This window comes from Cupressus sempervirens, chromosome 4 (genome assembly GCF_028749045.1).
Source record: "Cupressus sempervirens isolate cs-2001-9-10 chromosome 4, ASM2874904v1, whole genome shotgun sequence".
Classification (NCBI taxonomy): Eukaryota; Viridiplantae; Streptophyta; class Pinopsida; order Cupressales; family Cupressaceae; genus Cupressus; species Cupressus sempervirens.
In genome coordinates, this window is record NC_143121.1 from 433,648,566 (window position 1) to 433,669,148 (window position 20,583).

At 34.2% G+C, this 20,583-nt stretch overlaps 1 protein-coding gene across 1 annotated transcript in view; it reads right to left on the bottom strand.

Moving 5' to 3' along the window:
- HEMC (hydroxymethylbilane synthase) overlaps positions 1 to 20,583 on the bottom strand; it is an 83,979-nt gene that overhangs the window by 12,573 nt on the left and 50,823 nt on the right. The window contains exon 4 of the mRNA XM_089825403.1: positions 19,759 to 19,936. Within this exon, the coding sequence (XP_089681529.1) occupies positions 19,759 to 19,936 (178 nt within the window). The remainder of the gene's footprint in view (positions 1 to 19,758; positions 19,937 to 20,583) is intronic.

The following is a 20,583-nucleotide window of genomic DNA, read 5'->3' on the forward strand; positions in this document are numbered from 1 at the left end:
CTAAAATGTCTATGGTGAATGTTTTATAAATGTCATGATCTGCATATTTGAAATTTCCCTATATTTTTAGAACTAGCTCCATTTTTTTACAGCTGTACACTGTTGTCCCTATAAAATGGCCCAAAAGTACCTCCGTAGCAGAAACACGTCCCACTGTCCCCTATCCTCTGTCCCTGAAACTCAGTAGAACATAGGATCAAATAACTCTATGCCAAAGCTGCAAAGACCCAAATGTTCATAACAAACCACATCTCACATGACACAAACTATTTAGTATTTTTAGATCATTGTCACAGCTAGAGCTACTGAAGGTAATTCAAATTTCAAAAGATGCTGTTTTTTAATTTTTATTTTTTACTTCACTAAATTATTAATAAAAAACTATATATATGTTATTAATTATTAAATTTTTTTATTCAAATAGGTGGTTGAGACTATATTTGCATCCAACACAATTGTCTTGAGACAAGTTGTGAAGGTTTGAGAGACACCTTTTGGTATGTTCAATAGCCAATAATGCACTTTATGGAGGCAATCCAGCACTGAGAAGGCGGCAAATGTAAAGCAAATGATTCTAGATGCAACTCAATGGGAACATGTGAAACATCTTAGTTTCATCAAGCCCATCATGAGTATGATCCACTTTATTGACATGATTAAGGCATGCTTGGGGGACGTTTATGATTGTATAAACTCAGTGATTGAGAAAATGAAATCAATTATAAATGCAAAAGAGAAAGATCCCAAAGAAACCTTCTTCAAAGAGGTGCAGTAAATTTGTGTTGAGTGTTGAAACAAAATGACCACCACACTCCATTTCCTTGCCTTCGCATTGACTACCAAATATTATAGTGAAGAGATCCTTGTTACGCCAACATAGGTGCCACCATATCATGATGCAGAAATCAATGAAGGGTTCAGAAAAGCTCTTACTAAACTCTTCCCTAATATTGACGTGGAAGATGCAATTACAAGTGAATTTGCTGATTTCACAGTCTCCAATGGTCAAAGTACTTCTCTTCATGACAAGTATAGGAAGGATGCTCACTCTTGGTGGTACCTCAACGGCCACAAATTGCCACAAACAAAATTTTATCACAAATAAGTTTATGAATTTTTACCCTCTAAAATTCGTTGTCATTTGAAAATCATTTTTATATTTGATGTTTGATTTACAAAAGTGTTAATTCAACAAATCTAATAAGAGCACCCTTCACTTAAATAAGTTGATAGTTCTTCTTCGGCTGAAAGGATTTGGAGAAGATGCACCTTCATCCACTCAGTGAAGCACAATCAAATAGCATAAAATGGAATAGAGGAGTTAATTTTTGTGCAATCCAACTTGCGTTGTGTTACAAAAATGATGAGTACAAAGAAGGGGCAACAAAGTTGTGGGATGTAGAACTGGAGCATACTAACTTGAATCTTTGTTGCACAATCTCAGTTTATTGAGAAGTTGAGTAGAGAACATCCTTTTAATGCAAATGGCAGTGGGGTTTCATCATCTAATGTTCAAGTTGATGACAATCTGGGTCTTCATGATGACTCATATGATGTTGATTAGCATATGATTGATTACTAATTGTATTATTTAAATGTTAAACAATTATCATCTATCATGATATTCATGCTTGATACTAAAGATGAAAATACAAACTACCTAATAAATGAAAGACTTACTAAGATGACCATTAAAGAAACATTACAATATTCTAATACCCTCCCTTAACAATCATCATTTAACTACCCTGCAGAAGACTATACATATCTTGTGGTCATAAGTTCTTAAGAACATTTTGTTGTTGTCGCAACCCTCCCTAGATCAATAGAATGTCAATGACCAAAAGTAGCCAAAATCCATTTAGAAAAAATAGAGAAGGCAGACCCCTTCTTTAGAATGCTTTGTAAGAAGAGATGAGAGCCTACCATTGACTCTGTCGCTATCATGTCCCCAAATTCTAATGTAATAATTTAATTTAATTAATTAATTAATTGGTCTCAAAATTTAAATAATATAATAAAAGGACCTTTCATTAGTTACTTTAATTAATTAATATGGAGCCCAAGTTAATAATATTTGTATTTGTGGTTCCGATTGATTTATCATATCTCGGACCTATTTTTATTCTAATTGTTTCCGTAAGTGTTGCCATCAGCTATCTTTGTAAACCCTCGAGAGTTCCTCTAAAGAGTATTTAAGCACAGTATGTAGGTAGTAGTTGTCATGCGATTTGGGATTATTTTCTTTGTACTATGAATTCTTGTTGGAGTTCTTTGTTGTTCACCATTTCAGAAGTGAAAGATCTTCCCTACTTGGCTAGTTTGGTTTCGGTAAGAGTCAACCCTCACCCTATTCTGATTCTCTGTATTACTTTGTTTTAGATTTGACACATCTAGAGCACCATCATTGTCTACTAATATATATTTACATGATTTAGATTGCCCATCTGTGTGTTGATTTATGTTTGTTCTTGGCAATTGTTTTAACTTGTATTGGATTCGGCATCGTGGAAGCTGCACACACACTCCACTATTCCTTGGCACAGATCTATCTCCATCCGTACGGACTGATCGTCGTATGACACACCAACAACCATCACCCCGCCATACGTCATCACCACAACTTTGTTGTATGCCAACACCTCACATTCCCTAGTCGTACAGACACCGTTCCAAATTACTGTACGACACCTAGCCAACATCACCATACGGTTACATTACCTCCATTGCATGGACTTACACTCCACCTGCGCGATCTGAATCTTTCCACCATATGCACATACCATTCCAACTTCACTGTACGGACAACTTGCTACTACCATAGACCACTCGTTGGTCTTGGCTACCATACAAACAAGGCAAATTCCAGTTGATTTGCCGCATGCATGAAACTATATACATTCTTTAACCAAAAATTTGAGGCCAACGGGCATAGGAACATTGCAATGGTATCAGAGCAATTGGCTTCCAGACGAGATCCCCTTTGGGCCGAGATCATCGAGATCCACTTTGAGAAGTCATTGCCTTCGGGTTGAGATCCCCTTCAGATCAAGATCCCCTTCGGGCAGAGATTGCCTTCGGATCAAGATTGCCTCTGAAAAGAGATCCCCTTCGGGTCGATATTGCCTCCGGACAAAGATCCCCTTTGGATAGATATTGCCTCCGGACAAAGATCCCCTTCGGGACGAAATCCCTTTCCGGTCGAGATTGCCTTCAAGCCGAAATTGCCTTTAGACCGAATTCACCTTCAGGACATTATAGTGGTATCAGAGCAATTGCCTTCGGATTGAGATCACCTTCAAGCCGACTTTGCCTTCGAAACATTATAGTCACTAAGATGACTCTGCCACTAACCCTCCCAGAATCTGCAAACTAACCAAAAATCATCAAAAAATGCCCAACCTAATGTTGACTAACAAAATTGTCCCTCCCTGTAGCCAAAGACATGCCGAGAACAACTGCCATGATTTTGAGGAAAAATTGACAAACCCTCCAAAGTTTTTCAGAAGAGCGCAATGCTCCAAAATAGACTACAAATAATCACGATTTTTTACGAAAATATTGCCAAACCCAAGATTACAAATCATTGTTTTTTTTCTAGAAATAATCGGGAAAAATTCGCAAAGAAATCCCACACAACCTCGTGAATTACAAAATCAAAAATTTTGTAAGGAAAAAAATTATGAAAAAAACCATCAAAAAATATTAAGGGAAAAAATTATGAAAACTATTAGAAAGTCTTTAAAGGTACAAAATTATGAAAATCTATCAAAAAAAATTTAGGGGAAAAATTATGAAAACCCATCAGGAAAAACCTTTATAAACCAAAACACAAGACTTTACGTGGTAAACAACACATGCAGGCAACATTCAACTCATAAAAGAAATGTAAGTACATGCAACTATCATGCAAGTACATGCAAACCTTTGAAAATTGGAGACTTTTGCTCAAACCAGAAAATCATGCAATCAAAACCCTCGACTAAGCTTACAATGTTTAGCAAAAATCTTTGAAGATGAATCACAAAATTTTCATAAAATACCTCCAATTTTTATTTTAAAAACTTGGAAAACAAATTTCTGGAAAAAAATTCAGATCAAAAGAGGCTTGAATTTTTCTTTAAAACTTCGTCAAATTTTATGAAATCCTATCAAACCCACTTTGTGATATCCCAGCCAAAATAAAACTTATATAATTAAATTGTACATGAATAATTAAAAGAATAATATAATATAAGCAATGATATAATTATAATGCTATAATATTATAATATCACATGATATATTATGAAAATAATATGAAAGAATGAAAATGAATGAAATGATAGTTGAATATTATAATAAAATATAATTTTTGAATTGTATAGAATTATGTATATAATAAAATTAATACGAATAGTAATATTATTTGAATTGTATAGAATTATGTATATAATAGTATTATTAATATTAATAAATAATAATATAATAGATTTATTAAACAAAAAGAGACACCTTTTCTCATTACAAAGTATACAGAGGAATATTTAACCTAAGAAATAGATGTTCAAAAATATGGAGGAAAAATACATGAAACACTAAGAGGGTATTTTTAAGGCATATTAAAGGTCCAAAATTGGGGACAAACAATTGGTATCAGAGGAGTGTATCCTATCATTTTGAAGGGGCTAAAGTTTGTAGAAATTAGATTTTTATTGAAATCAGGCAATTATATATTGGAAACCAAAAAGGAGTTTACATGTCATGCTTGTTCTATTATATTCTGAAGATGTTATCGATGTGAAATCCATGAAAGTTCTGGGCTTTAAATATTATGCCGAAACTATTGCAAGGATTGACAACTCTTATAAACAAATTGTGCACTGAGATTTATTATCACTTAACAAAATTTGGGTGCTTATCTTATCAAAGTCTACTCCATACTTTGTTGTGCATGGGCCCCATTCAATATCATGAAACATTTCTGAAGCGCAGTGAGTAGTAGACTATGTTAATGTGTCATCAATAATTTTTGAACAGTAATAGCCAATTTAATTACTCCGTGGAACATTAACATTGGTAGAAGACTTCCCAGTGTGTTGATATATAACTAATTCTATATTAAAGGTTCTCGCCATATTTCAAATCATCTGATGCGGATATTATTATTTATTCAACCTTCCAAAGGCCTTGAAGGTGTATCAAACAAGGATTATATGTGGAATCAATGTTACATTTTGAAGAAAGGGTGTGACATTTATAGTCGTATATAGGTCTAAACCATGGGAAAATATCCAAATGGCCAATTTTATTGTTGGACAATGATATATTACATACTTGATACATGTTAAAGATTGTAGTTTCTAAATAATCGACATATAAAGATAAATAATAATGTTGCGACTATAAGAGCCTTGGAATAAATTAGCTTTTTCATCCCGACTCTTATCGCAGAATTTGTAAACATTTATTTTATCCCAGACAGTTTGTATTGAATGGCATAAGGAAGATGTTATTGACACCAAGACTGTATTTATTATTTGGCATCAAATCTTGATTGCACTCCATTTTCTTTTCTAACGTTGACCCCTTGGTGTGGATAAATACATTAAAGTTGGATAAAGAGAGGAGTCATTTGAAATTGCTTACCGTCAATCATCCTTTGCAGTAACAGTTCGCATACTTTACTACTGCCCTAATATTTATGAAATTCTAATGTAATTTGGGGAGACATCCAGATTCATTCTATTACAAGGAATGAATCTGACTATAGTAGACGTTCATCATATAATTTAGTGGAAACCTGTTGTTCCAGAAAGCCAACACATTGGAAGAAAAGAAATTACAATAGCAAGTAATTTGTAGATCATTTAACAGCCAACACTTGTGCTTAACACATTATTGAAGATATAGAATTTGATTTGACACCTAAACAGTAGACAATATTAAAAAGAAACAAATTTGACTACTATCTATCGCACCATAGGGAATATTTGTTAATTTCTTAAATCTAGTATCTAGGTAAATTGATCAAATCTAGACTCACACTACTAGATTTATTTAACGAAATAAAGCAGTGGAAAACTTAGAAAAGAAAAACACATTCATACACAGTTCATATGCTCTTCAGTCAGTTCATCATTTAAAATAACTTCAGAACTTACAAGAGCTCCCAGTACATGGGAAAATGGCTCTGAAACAAGTTACAAACAAAACAGAAAACCTAGAATATGCTTGGTATTGCTACCTTCTCCTTTACTACTAACTGTTGTAAACTTTGCTCTTTTTGTCCTACTGAAAATAGGCAATCTCTCTCTCTCTCTCTCTCTCTCTCTCTCTCTCTCTCTCTCTCTCTCTCTCACACACACACACACACACACAATGTCCTCTGTGAGAAAAATTATTGAAATCTATTTTAACCCTGAGCTTCCTTTTATAACAGCGATTGGGAAAAGTAGAGTCCTACTTGAAGTCTACTTCCATAAGTAGAGTCCTACTTGAAGTCTTCTTCTTAGGTGACTACTTTAATTAGTTCGATGGATAAAGTAGAGTTCAAGTTACTTCCTCAAAGAAGAGTCCTACTTGAACTCTACATCTAACTTACCTTTATGAGCTACAATTATCAACACTCCCTCTTAGTGAGAAAGGTATTCACCACCACTCCAAGCTTGTCTCAAACGAAAACAAACTTCCCTTTTACCAAGGGTGGTGAGTATGTCTGCAACTTATTCATACGTCGAAATATACTAAAGCTTAATTGCTCCCTTTATGACCTTATCTCTGATGAAATGATATCTAATCTCAATGTGTTTTGACCGGTCATGAAAGACTAGGTTCTCTAAGAGTTTTATGCAACTTTGATTGTCACAATTAATCACAGTAGGCTCCAAATCCTGATCAAATAAATTTGTAAACAACTTATGAAGTCAAATTGCTTCACAACTTGCCAAATTGGCTTCCATGTACTTAGCTTCAGCTGAACTAAGTGCTACTAAGTTTTGCTTCCTATTGAACCAAGAAATCATGGCTGACCCTAAACTAAAACAACATCCAAGAGTACTCCTCCGATTGGTATCACTCCTTGCCCAATCTGAATTAGAATACCCTTGCAACTTTACCCCATCTCCACAAAGGTATTGCAAACCATACTCCATTGTGCCCTGCAAATATCTGACCACATGCTTTGTTGCAATCCAATGAAATTGTCTTGGCTCTACCATATACTAACTCAAGGTGTTTACAGTAAAAAAAATCCCTGGTCAAGTATTGACGAGATACATCAATGAGCCAATTAATTACCTGTATTGTCTGGAATCTACCAACTTTGACTTTGAAGAATCAACCTTCTTCAAGTTGGTTATCATTGGAGTAGTCACTGATCTACTGTTCTCCATCTTGAATCTCTTAAGGATCTGTAGTGTATGCTTCCCTTGTCCAAGAAAGATCTCTCCCAATCTTTTCCAAACCTCAAGTCCCATAAAGTAATACATCAACCCAATGTCCTTCATCTCAAATTTTGTTACCAAATCTGACTTGCACTCATCAATTAACTTCTTTGCCCCTATAAGAATTAAGTCATCAACATAGAGCACCAAGATGAGGATCTCAAATCCAACTAGTATGAAGTATAGGTTGAAATCTACCTCACTCTTGGTGAATCCCATACTCTACAAATTGCTGTAAATCCTGGAGTACCATGCCCTCGAAGCTTGTTTGAGTCCATACAAGGATATCTTTAGTCTGCATACATGTGACTCCGTCATGTATCTCAAACCCTTGTGGCTGCTCTATACATACTTCTTCCTCAATGAATCCATTGAGGAATGTTGTCTTCACATCCATCTAGTGAATCCTCTACCCTAACTCTAAAGCAATGGATATAACAGCTCAAATAGAAGAATATCTATCAACGGGAGCAAAGGTCTCCTTGTAGTCTACTCCCTGTTTCTAACAGAATCCTCTGGCCACAAATCTTGCTTTATGCTTCTCAACACTATCATCTATTGCATGTTTGATTTTAAACAACCATCTAGAAGTCACTACTGACTTCCCCACTAGTTTTTGCACACATTCCCAAACATCATTCTTCATAATGGAGTTATGCTCCTCCACCATTGCATCTCCCCACACTTGTTGGCTAGTTGCTTCATCAATGCTGGAAGGCTCTGAGTCTATGATGTTGGTCATCAAGGCCATATATGTCGGAAACTTTTGTGGAGGCCTACTCTCCTTGAATGTGGTTCTAGGAGTGTCAACATGTTCCCGAGCATCTCTCAAGGTCTACTCAAACCATCTGGGCCTCCTAACTAATTTAGAAGGGACTAATTGTCCCTCTTGAAGTTTGGGCCTTTGTACTAGAAGTTTGTGAACTCTTCTCACCTTTTGAATCCTCCTGCAAAATATCCTCTGCAACTGTAGGTAGATCATGAGATTTCTTAGAGGCCAAATTTTCTTCATACTTGACATCCCTACTCACAACTATCCTCTATTGTGTTGGTATAAAGCACCTGTAGGCTTTTGACTCTTTATTGTATTCCAAAAGAATGCCCAACTTTGTCCTCTTCTCCACAAGCACATGAATATAGATTGGACAACCAAAAATCTTAAGATGTCCTATCTCAGGTTTAATCCCTGTGAATGCCTCCTCTAGGGTCTTGTCCTCTAGAACCTTGTGAGGGCTCCTTCTGCCCAAAGAAACAATGGCAAACTCCGATCATGGATCATGGCCTTTACAAAACTAATGATAGATATGTTCTTCCTCTCTGTAACCCCATTTTGTTGCAGATTATAGGCAATTGTCTTCTCCCTCTTCATTCATGCATCCCAGTAGAAATCTCTAAACTCATTTGAGGTATACTCAGCCTCGTTGTCTCATCTTATCACCTTGATCTTCTTCTCTACTAGATTCTCCACTTGAGCTTTGAACTCCTTGACTAGACTAAAGGCCTCATCTTTGATCTTCATGAAGTAGATCTAGGTCTTCTTGGAGAAATCACCAATGAAGGTGACATAATAGGATGCACCATTCATTGATGCCACTGACATAGGCCCACAAGCATCGGAATGTATTAGATCCAAAATCTCTTTGGATCGAGTTCACTATTGGGAAATGAAGCTTTGACACTTTTGCCAAAAGCACAACCTTTACATACCCCTTCTTGCTCTAGACTAAACTCTGGAAGTCCAATGACCATCTCTCTCAATATAGGTAGTGCTGTGTGATGCAAGTGCCTCATCCTCTTGTGCCATAACTCACACAAGCTCTCACTATTATGCACCAGTGCTTGAATGGAGTTACCTTGTAGCCTATATAAGTTGCCTTCCATTACTCCAATCCTCACAATTGTGTCTGGATTGGCTCCCTCTGGGCATATAAACACTTTCCCTTTCTGGAAGGTAATTGTATACCCTTCGTCCTCCATAACTGAGATGGACAACAAGTTCTTCAAACCAAGTACATACAACACTTCCTGAGCATCAATTGATCCTTCCGACTCAAGTTGGAACTGCACAATTCCTTGTCCCTTAACTGCATAGAAGGCATCATTGCCAAGCGCCAAGTGATCCCTCATTCATACTCAAAAATTTGACTAAACAACTCATGTGCTTCAGTCATGTGACAAGAGGCACCATTGTCTAGGTACCAAGTACTTCTAACTATAGTTCTAGTAGAAAGGCAAGCTACAATGGAAAAATCATTCTCAAACTTTGTTGCAAATTTACTCAATTGAGACTCTGTTGTTGTTGTTGTTGCTACTTGTTGTGTTTTCCTTGTGCCTTTCTTCTTCTCTGGATATTGAGAAGCATAGTGACCTTGCTTATGGAAAACAAAGCACTTGATCTTGCTTAAGTCTTTCTTTTCAAGAAGATGTCCTCCGTTATTTTTACCTTTATTGCTGAAATTTTTCCCTTTGCTTTTCTTAGTCTTGGTGATGAGGGCCAAGTTTTCATCACCACCTCCCAGCTTGTTGGTTCTAATATCCTCACGAGTCTCCTCTTGAATACAATCATCCCATAGCCTTTCCCAATCTGAAATGCTCTATCGAGCACAAATTCCCTTCACAAATGGTTCCCATGGCTTGGTGAAACCATTTAGAGCTACATTCACTAGCTCTACATCCAAGATCTTTTCTCCAACTGCTGCAAGCTGATCACGGATCTGTGTGATCCAAATAAGGTAACTCGTAAAATTATCAGATTTGGTCTTCCTACCCTCTCAGCGCTTGTTCTTCAGAACCATCTTCCGGTTCATATTATCACTTCGAAAAAGACCAAGGCATCAAACATGTCCTTGGCTTTCGTCTTTTCTGCTATATGCAGAATCAAGTGATCCTTTACAACATCTAGAATGACCCTTTGTCCTTTAGTGTCCTTATCCGGTATTGACTGAAGTGTAAGATCTATTTGTAGTGGAAGAACCTTTTCTACACTCTCCCACAAGTCTTGCCCTTTAAGAAGTAGTATGACTCTTGCCTTCCATGGCAAGAAGTTTAAAACCCTATCTAGCCTGTCCTCGAACCTGAGATTGTTGGCTGCCATATCTGTCTTGTGCTTTTCTTTTAGAGCTTAAAGCTCTGATACCGTGTAATTTCTTAAATCCAGTATCTAGGTAAATAGATCAGATCTATACTTACATTACTAGATTTATTTAATGAAATAAAGCAGCGAAAAACTTAGAAAAATAAAACACATTCATACACAGTTCATATGCTCTTCAATCAGTTCATCATTTAAAATAACTTCATAACTTACAAGAGCACTCAGTACATGGGAAAATGGCTCTGAAACAAGTTACAATCAGAAATTTCCCCTCTCTCTCTCTCTCTCTCCCCTCTCCTTGAGAAAGATTATTGAGATCTATTTTAACACCCTTAGCTTTCTTTTATAACAGCGGTTGAGAAAAGTAGAATCCTACTTGAAGTCTACTTCCATAAAGTAGAGTCCTACTTGAAGTCTTCTTCCATAAAGTAGAGTCCTTCTTGTAAGTCTTCTTCATAGGTGACTACTTTCATTAGTTAGGTGGATAAAGTAGAGTTCAACTTGAACTCTACTTCCTCAAAGTAGAGTCCTACTTGAACTCTACTTCCAACTTACCTTTATGAGCTACAATTATCACAATATTGTCTTTGTTTACTATCTGTATCGATATTGGGGTTTCCTCGTTCAAGTCCCTAGCCATTATTATTAAACAAATTGCATGGATTGAAGGATAAAACAGAAATAACACCCCATAGTCATACATTGCAGATTTTCCAAGACATGATCAGAAACAACAATTATCCTTCATCACTATAGGTGACAAGAGAATATTATCAACGTATTTTTTACTCCCATAGTAGACACACTGAGGAGAAAAGACATTCAAGTCATATGAGACTCAAAACAATCAATTGACTTTCTGATGAATATATATGAATGGAACAACAAGCAATTAAAAGAGAAGTTGATTACTTCTAAGAAAGATATCTGATTATAGGCAATTCCGGGTCTCCATACTGCATTCACATAAACTTCCGGCACAGCCAATATCATCAATTAAGACAGAAAGACACACAGGCAACACTCTATGCAACCCTATATCTAGCAAGAATAAGAATTAACTATTTTATTTATAACAATAACAAATTCAATAGGAGAAGGAACCACAACATTAGAAACCTTTGTAACCGTTATGTATAGTTTTGTTCATTTATGATCATGCATATTTAGAATTTCAATAAGAAATGTCAGAGCATTACTCTTAATTAAACATACATGCTTAAGACTAGTTATTATTTCTAAGTTGGGAAGAAGAGCAACATTGCAATAAGAGAGAGGCTTGTGTAAATCCAAGTTGTTCCCAAGACACGGTAGAGATCAGCGACCTCAAGCACCTTGCCAACATGTGCAAGAAAGGCTTAAGGGTTGGATTTGTAAAACCTTGATGGAAACCGTTTAGTTTGGTGTCTAAGCAACCTATTGCATATCATCATTCTCATAGACTGCAACAATAACTAGGATTACATGGACTTTTCAATCTGCATATAATCTATTACTATTTTACCTATAATGATGATCTCAGGAGAGAGAACAAAGGTGTATTTAGGCAAAGGCTGGTGCAAATCCTGCCAATCGGCTATTCCCAAGATAGGGCATGATAAGCGACCCTAAGCGCCTTGCAGGCAGGTCCCAAAGAAAGGTTTGAAGACTTGGATCTGTAAACTTTGAGGGAAAATATTGAGTCTGGTGTCTAGGGAAACTATTGAGTTTGGTGTCTAAGCAAACTGTTTACATCCTAAGTATCCTAAGTGTTCTTCTCGACTAAGAATAATAGAGCAAAACAAAACAAAAAACATCCCACTAAATAGGCCAACTCATATGGATGCTTAACACCCACCACTAAGGCCAAGGGGGCCAAAGTTTTGCTTTTGGGCTTAGTATGGGATTGGCTTGGAAAAATTTATCATGACTCACATTTTCCTTGAAAGTTATATATACACTTATCTACTAATGATCTCTTGTGGTTGCAAGATTCTATTGAAGTAAGTTTTATAAATTATTTTCTTGACCCTAATTCATTACAAGGCATTGATAAAGGATTCATGTATTATGTGTCTACTTCGTGTCATCATCCATTCATGTGTCTACTTCACATTTTTCATGCATTTATGTGTTCATTTAGTGTATGCTTCATATTTTCATGCATTAAGATATATACTCCATGAATCCCATGCTTCTTGCATCCAATTAAATGCTTTCTATGTTGGCTCTATGAGAAAGGTTATGTATGAATGATTTTTGCTCGAGGACAAGCAAAATTTGAGAGGGGAGAACTATGATATAACCACCAAAATAAAACATATAGTTAAATTGTACATGAGGAATTAAAAGAATAATATAATATAAGTAATGATATAATTATTATAATATCACAATATATTACAAATATAATATGAAAGAATTAAAATGAATCAATGGTGAGTTAATCAATTTTAAGAGGAGTTATCCCTCTATGAGCTATGGGACAATATTTTTTTTAAACTATTAGGAATGTGAGCTAATCTTAAGGCAAGGCCTAAGTGAGACAATTATGTCAGATCTAGGTAAACCCTTTATATGGAAGTTGTGTCCCTGATTACCGAGACTTCTAGGAGGAAGTCGATAGCTAGGGAGGGAGGATGTAAGGCCCACACTCGTACCCTATTATAAACCCTAAGGAATGAATATGATTAGGAGTTAATTAGGACATGATTGACATTTTTGTTATTGACAATGATTTATGAAACCCTATTAGAGACTAATGTAGATTTTCATTATTAAAAGGTTGATACTCTATCCAATAACATTAGGTCGATAAGATCAGACCACATGAAAACAAGACTCAATATGTTCAAGCTAAGAACCTAGTCACGAGACTCAAGGCAATTAGGAAAGCTAAATTGACATTCACTCTAATGAGAAAAACAATGAATATAGGTTATAATGAGAACAAGACACATGGTTATATTCGGAAATTGGTTTTAAATTATGATGACATAATTATGGAAACATTCTAACAGTATGAGAAATTAACCTTGGAAACTCATACACAAACCCCTCATAGTGTGATAAAAGGATATTGCTAGGAATGTCACTATGTTTAACTTGATTGAAAGGATACTAGTTAACAAGTCTGCATATTAGTGATTTCCACTTAAGACATTTACTAGGATCCATTTTTTTTGCTTAAATGATTAAATAGATATGACTTGAATATTTCATGGTTATGATAGACAAGTATTGCGATAGTGTTTAGAATGGTAATTTCGTTATGATAAGAAAGATAAATGTTGATACACATATTTTGATATTGCAATGTTTTGAATATTTTATGGAAATTATTAGATGGAAGTTAACTAAATATGTTAATGCGAATTAAGTGATATTGGATTATTTTACACTTATCTACATGTATTTCTATAATATTTCATTGGGCTACTGACGTTAAGTTGAGTGTGCAAGAAAGTGGAACCATGGATATTATTCGGGGAAACAAGGTTCAAACCTATGTGAACACGGTTAAGCCAAGGTGAATCTTTGGAAGATTCAAAACCTCATTATATTGTGTTTATTTCGTAATGTGATTGCGCATGGGTGTTATAAGTTTAAAGATCATGGTTAATTAGCGACATGTCATCGTGATGTGTAAAGTATTTAATGTGTATGTGTCACTTGACACTTATGTTGTTATGTGAAAATGACATGTCATGTAGGATTTTGGGCATGAAGTCACTTAACCTAAAGTTAATCCCCATTGTCAAATTAAGTTAACCCACCTTGGATAGTGTAGGATGAGTCACCTTCATGATGGAATTCAAATTAAAATTAGATAGGAACTTTAGAGAGCCTAAAAGTGGTTCCCAAGTGCTATATTGGTGAAAATAAGTCACCCACATGGTAGTAGTATAGGTTGGGGGTCTAAATATAACCATAAGTTGGCCTAGGGGACTCAGGAGACCCTCTAAACTAGTCACCTTCAAGCCAATTCGAAAATCAAAGTGTCACATGACTTTTGTCCTCATCCCTCCACTTGGGTAAGTTCCGATTGGTAGAAGGTACAAGGGTGTACGAGGGGTAGGTGAGGATGGAAGTGGAGATCTTTTTAGGGAGCTTGTGCCAAACTTAGGGGTTGTTCACCCACTCTCTAATTGTAGAGACAAATCTAAGGTTTTGGAAGAGGAAGCTTGGAAGCCAAGGAATGAAAGATCCTCATCACCATTTCATAACCATAGCTTGGAAGGAGGTTAGTGCTTCATGCCATGTTTTCTTTCATCTCATGGAAGTTAGAGATGGATATTGTAAGAGTGTCTCTTGTAGGATCTATGTGTTTGCATATGGTGCATGTTGCAAATGTTTGTGTATGTGAGTGAGCATGTTGAATCTATTTGCATTTGGTTTTTTTTTCTTAGATAGTGGTTGTGGTTTGAATGTTCTGTTGGGTGTGAAGGCTTCACTCACCCTTGGGAGGGAAGAGAAGCCTTGGGGTGAAGAGGTTAGTTGGGCTTTACATTGGAGTTGAGAAATCCTTCTCTTGGAGAGGGGATAGTTTTAATGGAGTATGGGCTCCATTGAAGCCATATGTCTTTCTATTGTTCTATGGGAGGTATAAGTGAGGATATGTGAATAAGTGAGGATATGTGAAGAGGAGTAAGTGTTAATAGCCTTGTTGAGGCATGTTTTATTGATGGCCTTGTTGTGGCATGTTCTTGGAGCATTATTGATATGTTGCAATTGCAAGATTTGTTATTTCACAAGGATATGGCATTCTCCTCCTTATAGAGCCCACCTTCACCCAATGTTTATGATTCCATCTGTGAATTATTGTGCAAGCCTTGGTTGGGGGTTGGAAATGTGTTGTTAAACTGTGGTATTCATGCTGATTCTTGTTATTGTGATGTTAATTGAATGTATCCCAGTTGAGCCTTGTTTCCCTTGGTGCGGGGGTGGCCTCCTTGAGGCCTAGGTTGGGAGGTGAGCCTCCATGGTTCCCCATTTGTCTCTCTTTGCAGGTTCTTATTTGATGATCTCGGAAGCTTGAAATTTCATGTGGTTAATTCATTGCATAAGAAGGAAAACTGAATGGTGTTGTGTTGGAATAGAGAAATAAACTCCATCATGTTATGTGATCATAATGTATTGTAGTAGTGTTGCCTTGTTCTATTTTAGTTGAGTCATTTATGTAGGGAGAAAATATATTGTTAGTGTATATTTCATTTCAGAATTAAGCCTTGACCACCCTATGTTCATGGATGACAAGAATGTAGTATGGAAGAAAAGAAAGAACTTTGGATGGAAATTATGTTGAGTTGTAATGGTAGTTATATTCTCTTGAATATGGATGTGTTGAAAGGAAGAATTAAGTTTCATGATGGACTTAGAAGAATAAATAGAAGATTATCAATTCTATTGCTCTTATTTTCTCAAGTCTCATATGTATAATTAGATGCATTTGTGCCTATTCTTAAATCTTATCAAGTGTAGAATTGCTGCTACTGAGAATGAATTCGTAGGCATGAAGAATATTTCACAATAGAATTTGATAAATAGAAGTTGCATGAAATTACAATTGAGGAATTGTGTTGTCTCTGAGGCAAGATATCTTGCAGTTTAGTTTGTTAGTTTTAAAGCATTTATCTTATTCTAATCATAGAATTCATTATGTGAAATGAGCTTGAAATTTCATAATACCAAGTCCAAATTAAGTCCATTCAATTTATGACTTACCATAGAAAAATAAATAAAAAGAAATGAACAAGGAGCCTGTAGATGAGTAATAGTTCTGGAAAATGTATGGCAAACAAAGAAATAATCTCTTCCAAAGATGCAGACAATAAAATAAGGATAGTAGAATAAATTAATCTTATTTTCCTATTAGCAATATAGATATAAAAGTCAACTACCATGGTAATGATGGCCAAGAAGATATATATATATATATATATATATATATATATATATATATATAAAGGTGTACTTGAACAAACAACAATGTATACACAGTTGAAAAGAAACCCCAAAAAAATTTAAAAAAATAAATAATATGTTAACCCCCATAAAGGAGGCAACCAGGCATTCATTATATGTCAGATGGTCTTGTTTTATTAAAAAATTATATAATAATTTAAATCAAGTGGGAGGGAAGGCAAGCCGTCCCATCCCACTAATGTTTTGGGCAGCCATTCCATGGTGGGTGGGCGTTTAATAAATAGAGTGCACGCTTTACTTATACGCCCCCTCCTCTCCTCATATTCACGTGGGCAATAAGAAATGAAGGAGTGGGGGGCACGTACAAGGAGTAGAAAAAGTGTTTTTTTTTAATAAAACCATGTCATGGGTAGAATTCGTAGAGGTTAAAGTGGTAGGGAAAAGTCATCGGGTATGTTAAGGGGTAGACATAAGTTAGTAATTTTTAGTTTGTTTAGTTATTGTTTATAAATGATAATGGTTAGTAAGTAGATAGGTGGTTAGAATGTTAGTTGATATTTATTTATTTTTTAAATTGTTAGAAGTTAGTATCAGATTTTTAGTATTTAAATTTATAGTATTAAATTTGTAGTATTAGATTTTTAGTATTTAAATTTATAGTATTAGATTTAAATAGTAATAAATTTATAGTATTAGATTTTTAGCATTAAATTTATAGTATTAGATTTTTAGTATTAAATTTACATATTAAATTTATAGTATTAGATTTATAGTAATGTAAATTAGTAAGGTAAATTAGTATTAAATTATAGAAATAATTAGTAATGTAAGTTTTTCTAAAACAAAAGAATATAAGTGTATTGGCTTTTCAACTTGTTTGTCTTCATATTTCAAGAACGTGTAGATATAGGTAAAAAGTTGATAATGTAATTTGTTTTAGGTTTGTTTTAATTTATTTATTTTTATTTTTATTTTTTAAAAAGGGTTTCTTGGATGGAATTAAAGATAGGTAAAAAGAAAATTGATAATGTAAATTGCTATTTAATATTAGTACATGTAACAAGAAAAAATTCAATTACTAATGTGTTAAGTTAAATTTAGGATATGGTAAAAAAAATTGGGGTGGTTAGTTAATTGTTTTTTTTGTTATATATATAGATTTAGTTACTTGAGTAAGTGTATTAGAGGCTAGATAGTTGATTGTTATTCTATTTATTTTATTCTCTTTTTCTTTTTAAGGAAAATTTAAATATACATAAACTTGCATTTAATTAGACTTGTGAATGTAAGTATGGTGATATGTTTAAAGAAATCAAAGTATATGATTGGATGGTACTATTATATGATTACTAATTGAACATTAGATGCAAATATAGAAATTTTAATTTTATATTAAATAATGATAATGTAGAAATTAAAATAAAAGATGTATATTAAGAATAGAAAGTATAGATGACTTTAAAATAGTAATTATAATAATAAAATAATAATAATAATAATAAAATATTAATATAAAGATAGTCCTAATATTAATAGAAATAAAATGATTAATTGATAAAAACATCTTCTCATTGAAATCCTTAGATCTTTTACCATTACACTGACAATTGGAATTTTACTTGCACATCAAATTGCCTCATATTAAGGGCTCATAACCATAACATCTCAAGTAGTTTTGAATTAACTAACTGGCAACCAGGTGTACATCTCATAGGGAACTTGAAAACCAGGTTTTGAGTAAAACAAACTTCGTTCCATCATCATAATTCATCACCTCCAAGCTAAGAATAGGTTACGTATCTTGACTTCAGTCTCGTCTCGAGTTAACAAAAAAAAAAAATTGTAGTTGTGTTTTTGCCTTGTAAAAATTAGGGCATGACAAGAGAACTATGATATAACCACCAGAGAACTATGATATAACCACCAAAATAAGACATATAGTTAAATTGTACATGAGGAATTAAAAGAATAATATAATATAAGTAATGATATAATTATTATATTATCACATTATAATATCACAATATATTACAAATATAATACGAAAGAATTAAAATGAATCAAACGATAATTAAATATTGCAATAAAATACAATTTTTGAAGCGTATATAATTATAAATATAATAATATTAATACTAATAATAATATTGTTTTGATTATGTAAAAATAGGTTTTAAAGGATCCAAAACCTTGTACAAAGTATCATAGAAACAAGAGCAGAGTAGCTCAGATGAAAAAAAGCCTCAGAATCTAAAAAAGAGCTGACTAAACACACTAAAAACAAGGGGCCAAGATACATCTATGCATAAAAAGACAGCAAAAGGAAAGCAAAAAAACAGCCCTGAGACAGCTACAGTGTCTTCAGAAGATCCGTTGCTTGATCTGCTAGGATGTTCATGTTTTCTGCAGAGGCTTTCATATCATCCAACTTTTTTGCTTCCACACCCTCGCTCTTCTTGGAGTTAGCCCTTGTACGCTTGCTAGGACCCTGGTCCTCTTTCGTATCCTTAGAGCCTTAGCCTTTACCTTGTTCAAACATGTTCAACAGGGTGTTAAAGTTGTCAGCCACTATCTTCAAGATAGTGCAGTTCTGATCGGCCAGTTGCTTTCTCCAAATTACCCGAATGATAACATAACAAAATGATAATATTAATAACTAATAACATAATGATAAATAATAATATAATATATTTATTAAACGAAAAGAGACCTTTTCTCATTACAAAATATATACAGGAATATTAAACCCAAGAAATAGATGCTCAGACATATGGAGGAAAAATACATGAAACACTAAGAGGATATTTTAAGGGCATATTAAAGGTCCAAAATTGGGGACATTACACACTTTGATACCATGTTACAGTAAATCGAAATTGTATTAAATAAAGGAGATGAAAGCTCCTTATATAGATTTACAAAAACAACATTTCCAAAAGAAACGATTGTGAACTAAAAACAAAAATAGAAACTACCTAATAAACTAAAGACTAAGATACCATGAAAGAAACATTACAATAAGCTAATACAGTTTTGTCTTTGTGGGAGCAGCAAATATGGCCACTGTCACAAGAAAAGAAACCAATGCCTAGAAAAATTGTACTAACCCAGTGCTATTAAAAGGAGCAGTAAACACTTCTTAAGTTGAAACAAAAGTGAAAATTTCTTTAGCACCTTATCATAAATAAATATATACAAACTTTAAATTCATAAATTTAATCCAAACAACAAAAATCAGAAGAACTCCTAGAAGCAGATTGTTTTTCTATAAGTTTTTAAGTTGTTAGGAAAGAGGACTAGTGTGACAAACATACTCTCTATCCAGCTGATACATACCTCTAGTTCCATCTGGTGATGCAACTAAGCCCCTGAAAGAACAGCAACCATCTTTATCACGAAATGCATATCCGGCAATTGGAGTTCTACAGGAACCATCCAATGTCGTCAAAAACGCTCTTTCACATGCCACTGCTAATCTTGTCTCCTCATCATTAAGGGAAGCAATATAGTTAGCCTGGATTCAAAGGGAAAAACCAGTCAATTAATTACATATTTTATATTTAATGCTTTGTAATATATATATATATATATATATATATATATATATATATATATATATATAAAAGATAGAATTTAAATGCAAGGTTAACAGAAACAAAGATGCAACATTACTGAAAGTAAAGTTTCAATTGGCAATTCTTAATTACATATATTTTTGGCATTATAATGTCATATACCCTAGAAAATAAAATCCAGACCAAAGTGCAAATAGATGAAGTGTAATCAGTCAAACTGAATAGCGTGTACAACATTAAGCCATAGAAGTACTAGAAAAAAGTGAGGCATAACCACATCAACTGTGACTCTATATTTATGCTTTTAACGAAAATAATTCTATTCGAGAAACTTTCAGAACTTATAAAATAAGGTAGTAACTAAATTCCAATGCAAAGATGCACTTCTCCTGTCATGTCCATGACTATAATTTATTAGCAATCAAAAAAGTTTCTCAATAATCTAAGGATTTGGAGATGTACAGAACTGATGGAAAGAACTACACAAGATTGCACTAATCAAGTGCATCAACAAAAAAAACAAAGGCCTCTCAAGTCTATCACAACCATACTTGGCAAAACTAGATAAGCATTATCAACACAAACT